Source organism: Rhinolophus hipposideros (assembly GCF_964194185.1).
Source record: "Rhinolophus hipposideros genome assembly, chromosome: 6".
In the NCBI taxonomy this organism is placed as follows: domain Eukaryota; kingdom Metazoa; phylum Chordata; class Mammalia; order Chiroptera; family Rhinolophidae; genus Rhinolophus; species Rhinolophus hipposideros.
This window is the reverse complement of record NC_138052.1, coordinates 57,278,245-57,291,043: the sequence shown is the minus strand read 5'-3', so window position 1 is coordinate 57,291,043 and position 12,799 is coordinate 57,278,245. Positions and strand designations below refer to the sequence as shown.

The following is a 12,799-nucleotide window of genomic DNA, read 5'->3' as shown; positions in this document are numbered from 1 at the left end:
CCAAAAAAAGATTTTCATCATTCCTCCAGTTAGAATTTGTCCTTCTTTTACCATATTTTAATAGCACATTATGTCCTTGTTGGATCTATCATTATATACCTTATATTAATGTTTCTTCCTCATTTAACTGGTAAAGTTATGGTTTCTGAATAGGGTAATGCTCAATTCTTATTAAACAGTTACAATAGGTAATTAATTATGTGTTTACATTTATATAGAACAATAAAATTTATACATCATTCTATCTTATTTTGCATTTGATTATTATAACAAAGTGACAACATAGTACTGCTGATCATTCTTAGTTTAGTGATGAAGAAAAGTCTCTAGTGGGCTAATTTTTTTTTCCTCCTTATAGTCATGTGGCTAGTAAGTGGCACTGTTCTGTTTTTCATTTAGCTAATTTGTTAAAGACTTGTTTTCCAGCTTTCTTGTTAAATCCTGTGATAAAAAGATGCAAAGAATGGGTGGCCATTTAGTTCAGTTGGTTAGAGTGTGGTGTTAATAACACTAAGGTTGCCGGTTTGATCCCCGCATGGGCCACTGTGAGCTCTCCTTAAAAAAACAAAACAAAACAAAAAGGATGTAAAGACACAATCTGTAGCTTTGACAAATCTATGATCTGATAATCTGTGCTGTGGTAGGAATATACATGGGGTACTCTGGGAGCGTTGAAGGAATTCACCAAAGGTAAGGACAGAGTAAATTGGTGTGTGTAGTTCTCAGTGCAGTCTGGCTTTATAATTATAGTTGTAGCCATTCAGCTTATTTAGATCAGAGGCATTATAGAAAAAGCCTCCAGAACAACTTATTGATTCTGAGGCCTTATTTTTGAGCTGGAGTACTTAAAGTAAATTTGCATAAGGACAGTACCTTTTGATTCGAAATATACACCTTCCTGGGTCACAGGATCCCTGGATAATTGCAGCCAGTACTAATGGGAAACTAGTGATTGTGCTGCTTTTTCTGTACCATCCATTATAATAGTTGACTCATCTTTTCCAGTTCTCATTGTTTAAAAATTTTCCATATGCTGATGCCTCCAGCCAGACCTTTCCCTTCAATTGAAGATTTTCTTTATATCCTGCTACAACTTAGGTATTTTTAGCCATCCTAAATGTAACATTTCCAGAATATAACTATTGATCTTCTACTTGTTACCCCATCACCAGAGCATTTTCTGTCTTGGCTCTACTTTTAGATACATATCCAGACTCCTATCTCTTCTCTCTCTGTCCAAACACATCATCTTTTGTCTGAATTATTGTTATACTCTCCTAACAGGTCCCTCTGCTTTTGCCATTGTCTTAAGGCCTGTTCTCAGCATTGCAGCTGGAGGAAGAAGGCAGAACATGCACAGAGACTTGTGACATGTTAAGAAACCTTACTTGTTTTGTTTTCCAGTCTCAGCATTTCTGAGCCATTGAAGGGAAGTAGTAAAATCAGATATGTATTTTGAATAAGTTAGTCTAGTAAATTTGCTAGTTCAGTGTGTTTTGTTTTTTTTTTTTCAGGAATAAGTGATAGTAAGAGATATGTTTTATCTTCCAGGAGTAAGAATTAAGTTAAACAAAACCCTAAATGTTTATAATTTGAAATCTTCCCTTAAGTAAAGTGAACCCATCTTTAATTGTATCTAGCCTATAGATCCCTTTTAAAGTTTTAAAGGACATTTTAAATAAAATACATTGTAAGGTATGATAGACCTAGGAACAGTTATTTTGTATATTTAAGTATTTTTATATTTTATATTATCTTACATTTCAGCAGCATAAAAATTATGTGTCATCTCTATGTATGTTTTTTATAATTAGGGAAGGCCAGGGAAGGAGAACTTTTTAAAACATCTCATTGTCAAGTTTTACAAATGTATAGTGCAGCATTTTACAGTGTTATATACTCAACACTACAGTTAACCACTGACAAGGAAAACCTATGAAACTATTGTAAAACCCACCAAAACTGAAAATATACAGAATCCAGTAAATAGAGGAGGATGGATTTGAATATGTGTCTACATATACAGATAGAATTTTCTAAAAATTTAATGTTCTTTTTTCCCCTATAATGTTCAGAAAATTCATGGTTAGTTTCTTTTCTCTTCCAGAATGGGGAGTTGGGGACAGTTTAATTTTAGGGCATTGAGTACCTTGTGAATTTCCTTGTTTTACTGACTGATTTCTAACAATTTTATTTAAATAGCTTTTCTTTTCTGTTTACACACTACAAAGTTGTTTGTTGTATCAAGATTTATATGTGTGTGTGTATGTAAATCAGGTAAGAGTAGAAAACATATAAATGTATTCTTTCACATCTTATGTTTTATAAGGACCTTATGGAATTTGAAAATTAAATTAATAGTTTCCCATGTTAAAGAGAATACTTGCCTTTAAGAGTTCCTTTCAGTTACAGCGTTACTTGTATAATCACCACGTACTTATGTCAACTCTGTGCCAATATAGTATGTAGGTTAGTTGATAGAAGCGGGTAAAAAAAGATCTGTAACACCTTTCATTCCCACTCCTATTATTATAGAAGAGATATTTTCCGTGTTATATTTTCCGTGTTATAGAAGAGATATTATAGAAGAGATATTTTCCGTGTTTTTTTAAAAAATGTTTTAATTTAAACTCCTTTCTTGTAACTTTTATTATTATTCTGCTTTAACAGCGACATCATATTGGAGATCGTAGTCTTTCCTTGTGTAATATGTTCCTTGATGAAATGGCCAAACAAGCTCGAAATCTCATCACTGATATTTGTACAGAACAGTGTACTCTTAGTGACCAGGTAACAATTTATATATTGCCTTGCGTTTGATAAATTTGTGTAGGGAGGCAAAAAAAAGTATCTGTTAGCCAGTTTTTTTATTTTTCATTACTTTATTCTCAAACTCAGTAAATCTTATTACCTGTCGTTGTAAAGCTCCACTATTAGGTTTTCTGAAATTTGCCATTCTTTAGCATTACTTAAGAATTCAAAACCCACCTCCATCTTGGCATTGAAGTCCCTTCCTGATAGCTCAAACCTCTCTATTTTACATGCTCTTTATGGTCCATCACCTAGTAATTCTCACTAGATTCGGAACACATCATGTCCTAACGTAGTTTTGTGCCCCATACGCCATTTTCTTTCCAGTAACATGTTCTTTCTCATTCTTTGTTTGCCTATTCTGTTTTTACTTATCCTTTAAACTGCAGTCTTGATATAACTTCATTTATGAAATATTTTCTTCACATAAGATTAACCTATTTCTGTTTTCCACCAAGCTGTATGGGTCCCTAAGCTAGCTAGTTAGGTAAACTCTGCTTATTACATGCCTCCGTTCTTAGTGCTAGCATGATATTTTCTACATAGTCTGGATTCAGCTAAGGTTTATTTCACTAGTTGATGTGTTTTCAAAGTAATCGGTATAATGTAAGATTTTATTCTTTTTAAATTTAGTTGCTGCCCAAGCATTGTGCCAAAACCATTAGTCAAGCAGTGAATAAGAAGTCAAAAAAACAAACTGGTAAGAAAGGAGAACCTGAAAGGGAAAAACCAGGAGTTGAGAGCATGAGGAAAAACAGGCTGGTAGTGACCAAGTAAGCCATCCACTTTTATTACATCTTTTTGTTACAGGTTTTTTCATTTTTCGTGTGGCATTAGTACTGAGGACATGCTAGGTATTTATTGTAAATTCTTCATATCCCGGTCATTAATTTTTTTTTAACCTTTGTGAACTTGATTAGCCAGTTAAGTGATTATTTCATCCCAAAATACAGATTTTGGATTTTTTAAGAAAATAAATGTATTAAGTGATACTATCTTTTTATACAGAATACTGAAGGCCGAGAATCTGTCTAAAACTTTAGGTGGTTCACTGTAAGCAATCGTTTATTTTCAGTGTATTTAAAATCAGATACCTGAGACTTTATTTTGGCATGTTGTCATGTATTAGGACATACCTGATTATCATTATTTTAAAATGGATGTTTTCCAATTAGGTAGCATTCAGAGCTTTTTTTTTTTTTTTTTTGGAGGCAGGACATAGATGGACGATAATAGGTAAACATTATTTTGTTTAAAGTAAATTTCCTACTTCCTTGTTTTCTACATTGAGCAAGATATTTATTTGCCATTTTGGCAGGGGACAACCCTGCTGCCGCACTACTGGGGGAGCACTTATTTGCCATTTTGTAGACAACTTTCTTCCTTCACAATAGCCAGTACAGTTGGCTTTAGAAATTATTGTTTCAATGAGTGTGAAATAAGCTCTTTCCTGTATATTAAGTAAATATAGTCATCATTTAATGTAGAAACATGTGAATCATGCTATCTTTAGAAAATTTCTCTCATATGTTAGAGATATCCTTAAAGATTTTGAACTTTGTCAGTTTAGGAAAGAAATTGAAGTCTCTAATTATTATCCCCAAATAAGATCTGGTGTCTTTATAAAATTAATTTTGTATTAATTCTAAAGAAATGTTGAACATTTTGTTTACTGTTTATTAATATTTTTTCAGCCTTGATAAATTGCACACTGCACTTTCTGAGTTGTGTTTCTCTATAAATTATGTACCGAACATGGTGGTTTGGGAACATACCTTTACCCCACGAGAATATTTGACTTCTCATCTGGAAATCCGCTTTACTAAGTAAGAAAAAAATAAAAACTGTTTTTGCTGGTGTAGTTAATGGGTTTGTTATATTTATTCTTCATGTCTATACAATGTTTCCTTTTTTGAGAAAAAGCATTAGAACTGGTGTAGTATAAAAACTAATGAACTTGGAAGTGTAAAGAATAGTGAACTGGGGGCCGGGCCGGTTGCTCAGGTGGTTGGAGCTCTGTGCTCCTAACTCCGAAGGCTGCCAGTTCGATTCCCACATGGGCCAGTGGGCTCTCAACCACAAGGTTGCCGATTCAACTCCCACAAGGGATGGTGGGTTGCGCCCCCTGCAACTAAGAATGGCAACTGGACTGGAGCTGAGCTGCGCCCTCCACAACTAAGACTGAAAGGACAACACGTGACTTGGAAGAAGTCTTGGAATTACATACTGTTCCCCAATGAAGTCCGGTTCCTCTTCCCCAATAAAAAAATCTTTTGGGAAAAAAAAAAAGAATAGTGAACTGGAAATTACTTAAATTACCCATATTCTTATTCCATACTTGTTATTAACTAGTTGTAACACTGGACAAGCTGGTTAATCTCTGTGGACCTTAGCTTCCTTATAAGCAAAATGAGACGATGGGAACAAATCAGTGTACTTTAAATGACAGGTGGCAATTCAGTAGGATCACAAAATCAATTTAGAAGGTTGTAGTAAGCATTTAAAGAAAGAAAGAAGAGGGAGGGAAGGAAAGAAAGAAGAAATAGGAAAAATCAATGCATTAAATGTAGTATGAATATTGCTTCATGAAATTGCAATTATGAATATGTATGTGTGTACTGAGTTGTGATACTGGATACGTATCTTACAGGGGACCACATTCAAATGTTTGAAAATGTCAGGACTAGATGACCTCTTAAGTATACAAGTTTAAGTGTACAAGTTATTTTTGGATTCAGATGTATGCTCTCATGCCAGTAGAATTCTAGACTCTTGAGGCACTCAATTCTGATTAAATATATACATACATACATATATACCTATATGTGTGTGTGTCTGTATATATATATCTTCTTGAAATAATATTACATGTGATAAGTCAGAAACCTTTCAACTTTGCAAATGTTTCTTAATTCTTTTTCTAAACGTGTACACTTATTAAGAAAATATTGATTGATTTGACAAATTTATCTTGAAGGTCTTAAAGCAATTTATAAAATAAAATTTTGCCAAAGATTTTTCAAAGTTTTGTAGTTATTAACAAGTAGTATTTCTACCATATGCATAACATTGTGTTGAGTAATAACGAAATGATATAAAGCTTAGAGCTATAGTTGGTGAAAAGAGTATAATTAGAGAATAAAATAGGAGACTGTAAATGGGCACTAAATTGAGTGGTAAGTCATCAGTTGACTGGAGAAGAGCTGAGAGTTGAACGTCTTTTGATCTCCTTTATTAATGCAAGCATCCTGATAGCAAAACCCAGAATGCTCTAGTATTTAGACTAAAGAGACATTATGCCCTCTGATATGTATTATTCTCAACGAGGTGGGGTTACTAGATTGTTAGGAGGAAGGTAGAGTTCTATTTACAGCTCCCTTGTTTTCTTTCTGTAAATATTGTAGTCTGGTCCATTTAATCTATGGAGAAGCAGACAGAGTTTTTATCAAACATCTACTTAGTAATCAGGATCAAGGCAAGGCTCTAAACTTGTTTACCTGGAAAGGATATTTATGCCAGGACAAATAATTTGAGTATTGGTTGATTTTAGTTGATCATTTGAGCCCAATCTTAGGACTTACGGCCATATATATGGATAGCATTTTCGTTATGAGTTGGTCTTGTTGGATTATTTGTAGTGATGAAGTCTGTCTATTGTCTTTAAGAATTCTTCCTTTCAAATATAAGTCGTAAGAGCTTTTACAAATCCAATGCTCAGGAAGTTTTAAAGAAAATGAAAAAGGGATGGCCAATGTAGGAAAAGATCATGTAGGAAAGTATTTTCAAAATTGTTGTTTCTTTTTAAGGTTATACAGGTTCTTGGGGTATAAACCAAAAAGAACTGTGTTTTATGTGCTGTGAGTGAATAAATAACAAAGTTTTCTGTTTGTTACCATGTTTTGAGTGTAGTGCCTTTTGCTAAGTCATGCAGATGTGGGGTCAAACCTTAGACCCACCAATTCCAAAGTAATCTTGATTAGTTTACTTGAAGTTCTGACCCTTAATTTCTTTCACCTGTGACATGGTGTTAATAATTACTACATAGTAGGGTTATTAGATATGAAAATTACAGGTAATATGCGTAAAACATAAAAAAACTAGCATGTAACAGTGCCAAATGAATTCAAGCTGTGGTCTAAATAGTCATTGTACTTGGTTGGTACAGACAACATTATCATGTTAAAGGAATTTTTCCTTAAATCATGATGTCTAGAATGTTTTTAATCACTTGGCATTCCTATCTCATTGTAGCTTTTAGGTATTCTTTCTTTTTTTAGTTTGTTTCTTTGGAAGATAATGATATTAATGTCCTGGCTTTGTAGCAAATTGTACTTGAAATTAGTTTTATTGTTTATTTAATATTAGAGAAGAGTAGGTTGAATGGCCTGTTTACATGCATGCAAAAGTCAGAGCTATTTTCTTATTCTTTTTTCCCCCAGGTCAATTGTTGGAATGACTATGTATAATCAAGCTACACAGGAAATTGCAAAACCATCAGAGCTTCTAACAAGTGTAAGAGCATACATGACTGTACTCCAGTCGATAGAAAACTATGTGCAAATTGATATTACAAGAGTATTTAATAATGTTCTTCTTCAACAAACACAACATTTAGACAGTCATGGAGAGCCAACCATTACAAGTCTATACACAAATTGGTAAGGAATACATTTAGAAATTTGGAATGATATAAAGTTTGTAGTGAACTACTTGGGAAAGTTATTTTTTGTGTGGGTATGTACATGCTCATGTTATCAATCAATTTGAAATTATATACAGGAATGTATACTGTAATAAATTTTGAATTAAACAATTTCTCCTGCTTATAAATTTACTTTTCTCCTTAGGTATTTGGAAACTTTGTTAAGACAAGTCAGCAATGGTCATATAGCTTATTTCCCTGCAATGAAAGCATTTGTGAATTTACCTACAGAAAATGAATTAACATTCAATGCAGAGGAATATTCTGACATATCAGGTGAATAATACTATATGACATGTTTTAGAAAATGAAAATGAAATATTCTTTTGGCTTTCAATTCTATTATACTTACTTTCATTCAATTATATGCAAAATCATACATTATATCTTATCTTTGCATTTGTGTTATTTTTTTTTTTTACTCGAGACTTTTCTCAGGATTTTTGCATTAATAATTTGCTTCTATAATGAAACAAACAGTTCAGTGTTAATATTCAGTTTCTTAAAGTATTTGCTCTTTCAAAGTATAACATTAATTACATTTCCTTTCAGAAATGAGGTCATTATCAGAACTGCTAGGCCCATATGGTATGAAGTTCCTAAGTGAAAGCCTTATGTGGCATATTTCATCTCAAGTTGCTGAACTTAAGGTAATGCAGTTTATCACTTTTAACTTATAAACAGTAATCCCTAGAAAACATTTCAAGAAAATGAACAGCAAAGCTAAAATGTTAATTACTTTAACCTGGCATGAAAATTCTCCTATGTAAATGATATTGTAGAGCTAGTGTGGTCTTTCAATTATGTCTTTGTTTTGTTCTCTCTGTTTTACCAATGAAAAACTAAGAGCCTAGAGAGGTGAATTGACTTGCTAAAGGGGACTGAAACTCAAGTTTCTTGCCTTTGGTCAAGTCTTCATTCTATTGTACCATGATGCTTTTCTTTGAGTGACTATGTTCAAAATTACAGCTAAAGTCATTTGTTTAAGTGTGTAGTTTGAATGTATTACTTTCCACAGATTATAATATAAACATTATTAGGCTTAATGTTTTTCTTATTATTAAGCAATCTTTTTAAATTATCTTATGCCCTTTTAAACTGGATGAAAAATGTCTTTTAGAATGCTTAGTACTTTAATAAAGATGTAAAAGAGCTAAAGTAACAGCATTTTAAGTAACTTTATAAAGCCCTTTAAAAATAAATATTCCAGTGTTAACAGTGATTTATATCGGATGAGTCTGTGTGTATAATACCTATCTAGTTTTTGAAAAACTTTTGCATTTGGGTCGCTAAAACTTTTGAGCTTATGAACAGAATAGAAAAAACATGTTTTAAAATATACCTTTTTCTTGGTAAAGTTTTTTGGTGGTTATTTATGCCTAGCATTTTTTATTACTTAAGAATATGGTATGTAACACTGATAAGTACCTTGCATTTTAAATGTAACACTTAGAGATCTAAATGTCGTAATCTGATTTACTGAAAATTGAGTAAACATATAGGATAGGTCAGTTCCTGCAAGGTTACAAATATTTTGTTGAGTGAATAAAATAGATAGCAAGCGTCTTTGTGACTAAAGGAGAGGCTGTATAACCCAATGGTGAAGAACTCAAGCTTCCAAGTCAGGTTGTCCTGAAATTCAGTCCTGTCACTTAGGAGCTTTGAGCAAAGTTTAAACTCACTAAGCTTTTATTGTGAGAGAATTATATGAGCTAATTAATACATGTCAACTGTATAGATACTCAGCGTCGTGCCTGACACAGTAAGTACTGAGTAAATATTATTTTGATATTCACTGTGTCGTTTTCCTCTCATTGTTCTCTTTTTTCCTCTCATTGTTCTTTTTTTAAAAGAATGTTTTGTAATTCTTATACCGAAGTCAACTTTTAGATAGTTTATAATGTAGGTTTTTAATACATAAACTTTATACCTAATATGGTTTTAAATACATAAACAGTGCAATCCTAGTTTTGGTTCTGTACAAGCAATATCATTATTATTTATTAAACTCATTCACCTGTTACCTCTTTTCTGTCCTACTGTTCTCAGGTAGCAAATTTCTATCTTCAGTTTACTTTGCGTTTCTTTCGGTGTGAGATAATAGAATAATTATGACCCAATAATTTTACTTTTGCCATTTATTTCTTATTTCAACTGAATAAATAGGTACTTCTAGAATTGTTAGCATTTTTAATGCTTCTTTATTGTTTCATGTGGTGGAATGAGTATGTGATGTAGTAATAAATATCAGACTCTTTGGATCTCTCTATATTCATATCTTTGAGAGTTCAAAGGCATCTGATGTCCTTAATAGTACTGGTAGGATCTGGTGTTTCACTTTTCCTCACCGCCTTTACTGCTGCAGCCTGGTGGACCTTCTTGTTGTGTCACCTCAAAATACTCTTTACTGAGATACTGTCTTAGCTTGCCTTGTTATAACATTCATGTATTTTTCAAATGTCATCATATCAGAATATCCTTCGTTGACCACACTTTTTAAAAAATAGCAAGCATCACTTACTTTATTCTCTTTATCCAGCTTTCTGTGTATCTTACTGTGACCTCGCATATCATGTATCTGTTTATGCCACAGTCACTGAAGACTTAATTACAAACTCTCTTAAAACCTTGGTGCTAAGTTAGTTTTCTACACATAGTAAATGCTTGGTAAATATCTGTTGGATGCAAAAATTAAAATAGCTTTCTTGGCTCTTTATTCCAGGACTTTTCTAAACTTTCTTACATATATGTTATTAATTCCTTTATTTCCTTAAAACTGGAATTGTCCCTGTTTTACAAATTAGGAAAGATTACTTGTTTAGGCTCACATGCTTAATAAGTGGTGAAACTAAAGTTTGAACCTATATAGTCTATCTAGCTCCAGAGTTTATGGTAGTACCATGCTATTCTGTCTCTAACCCACCGTTATCTGATGCAGGGATGTGTATATTTTTCTAGGTGGATGATCTGGTCTTTTTGAAAATGAGCTGGTCTCGTCAATTATGGCATATCTCTAGTTCTGTTTGAGTCAGTATCTAAATAGTAAGTTTTGATTGGTCCTTATTCTTATATCAAGAGTCAAAGACTCAGTTGGTTAGAGCGTGGTGCTGATAACACCAGTGTTGCCAGTTCGATCCCCGCATAGACCACTGTGAGCTGTGCCCTCCTTAAAAAAATAAAAACTGAAAAAATAAAGTAGAAGGTTCTCTAAAGAAAGGAAGGCAGGGAGGAAGGAAGGAAGGAAGGAAGGAAGGAAGGAGGGAGGGAGGGAGGGAGGGAGGGAGGGAGGGAGGGAGGGAGGGAGGGAGAAAGGGAAGGAAGGAAGGAAAGAAAAATTGTCAGAGACTGCCTTTGACAAGATCACCCTTCACATGTTTAAAAACTTGCTGTTTCCCATGTGAAATATATTCATACTCAGTATTACTCTCTTCTGTACAAACTCTGTATTATTAGTGTCACAGAGAATAGTGCCATGAACTGAGAATAAATGTCAGCTAGATAGAGATCTGATTAGTGAGGGGGCCCTGACATACTCTGGATACGGTACTTACTAATACATTTTAAGGTAACGTTAATACTTTTGGTAGCTGTACCATAACTTTTTTCATATTAACTTGCAATCACATAAGTTGTTTTTGCCACACATACTGACCTTAAACCACAGCTCTCCACATTTTATGTTTTGTACAATTTATTTTCAGACCTAAATGCTGTTTTATTGTTGTTCTTTTAAAAATGTATATTGTTAGATACTATCCATTATTTCCGGTTCTTTTTTGAGTTCAGACTTTGTCATCTTAGTAATTCTTTTATAAATTTACATGTCTTAGTTGTGTCCTTAAGTATTAATTTCATCAAATATATTTTTATTCTTGAAAAGAAATGGAAGAAGTTTATGTTTTAACATTTCTCTCATGTTTTGGAGGGACTTTTGTTTTTTCTTGAATAATATTAAAATTTAAACTTGATGTGATAATAATATAAATTATGTCGACTTTTTAAAATGCTATTTAATTTTCTGATTTAAGGGTTTTTTGTTTGTTTGTTTGTGGGTTTTTTTTGGCTGGATTCCAAATTGGCTGGATTCCAGATATTTGGCTATTTCCAAATATCTGGTAATTTAAACCTGAGTCTAAAACCTAGACGAAAGAAACTTGTGTAAGAGCTTACATTCATTATCTTTGAAATACATGGTTGTAAATTAGCTTGGGTTTCTCATTAAATGTAATATGCTCCAAAACCAAGATTATTTAGATACTGAAGCATTTTTTTCCTCTAAAACATTTGATTTTAGCAACCTTCTATGTGATTATCCTTACTTAACCTGGCTTTTCATTTTACCTTGATAAAAACTTACATTTTATTAATCGTAATGTTAGTTATAGAAAACCTTTTTAAAAAACCATACAATTATTTTTTTGGTGTATAGGGGCTTTTATTTTTACTTCTCAAGTACTAAACCTTGATGATTATTAAGTATTTTTCAAAAGGCTTCTTCATATGGTCAACCATAAAGTTTACATTTCTAGCTTTGTGGCTTTATCATTTATGTTTCTTCAAAACAAAGCTAGTCCTGAAATTCAGTTTTCTGGAATTGCACAGTGCTTTACAGTGATTTTCTTAGGGATCCCTCTTTAACAACCCCAAGAAGTAATCCTTATTTCCCTGGATTCAACTACGGGTGTATTAGTAAGAACTGGAGACGTTATTCATGACTTTGTAATCTCAGCCTCTGTGTACTAAGGAGTACACTTCCATGGATATTTTTGTATTTTATTACGTAAGAAATGTTATGATGATAATATGTTTTATATAGGCAGGCAAGTTCAATATGTTATATACTATTTTATCTCATTGAGATAAATCTCCAGAAGTACTCAAGTCTATCAGTGATGGTTCTAATTGTTTCACATTTTTCACATTCCTATAAAATTACTTGCTTTAGAATAACCTAATATATCAAGTTCCAGAAACAAAATAATGTATAGAGGTTTGCTTCCAATATTGGCATGTTAGGCTACTTAGACCACCTTTTCTCCTAAGAACTTTAAAAATCTGAGAGACATATAAAGAAAAAGAATCATCTTTTAAAGAACTAAGGTAGTGAGGTATTTCTATGCTAAAATCAAGGAGAATGTGGTAACTCAGAGACAGAAGCCTAGCGCTGGCAGCCACTTTTGACCTGAGGACATTTTCTGATCCAGAAGTAACGTTTATAAAATTAAGCAGTAGTTTTGGTGGTCTTGTGAGGTAAGAGGGTTTGTATACAAAACCCAAAACCTGCCC

General features: G+C 32.8%; 1 protein-coding gene across 11 annotated transcripts in view; it reads left to right on the top strand.

Moving 5' to 3' along the window:
* NCKAP1 (NCK associated protein 1) overlaps positions 1 to 12,799 on the top strand; it is a 99,023-nt gene that overhangs the window by 66,596 nt on the left and 19,628 nt on the right. For all 11 annotated transcript variants that reach the window (XM_081051630.1, XM_081051631.1, XM_081051629.1 and 8 more), the window contains 6 exons: positions 2,671 to 2,790; positions 3,445 to 3,584; positions 4,506 to 4,637; positions 7,251 to 7,469; positions 7,659 to 7,789; positions 8,066 to 8,163. In XM_081051630.1, the coding sequence (XP_080907756.1) occupies positions 2,671 to 2,790; positions 3,445 to 3,584; positions 4,506 to 4,637; positions 7,251 to 7,469; positions 7,659 to 7,789; positions 8,066 to 8,163 (840 nt within the window). The remainder of the gene's footprint in view (positions 1 to 2,670; positions 2,791 to 3,444; positions 3,585 to 4,505; positions 4,638 to 7,250; positions 7,470 to 7,658; positions 7,790 to 8,065; positions 8,164 to 12,799) is intronic.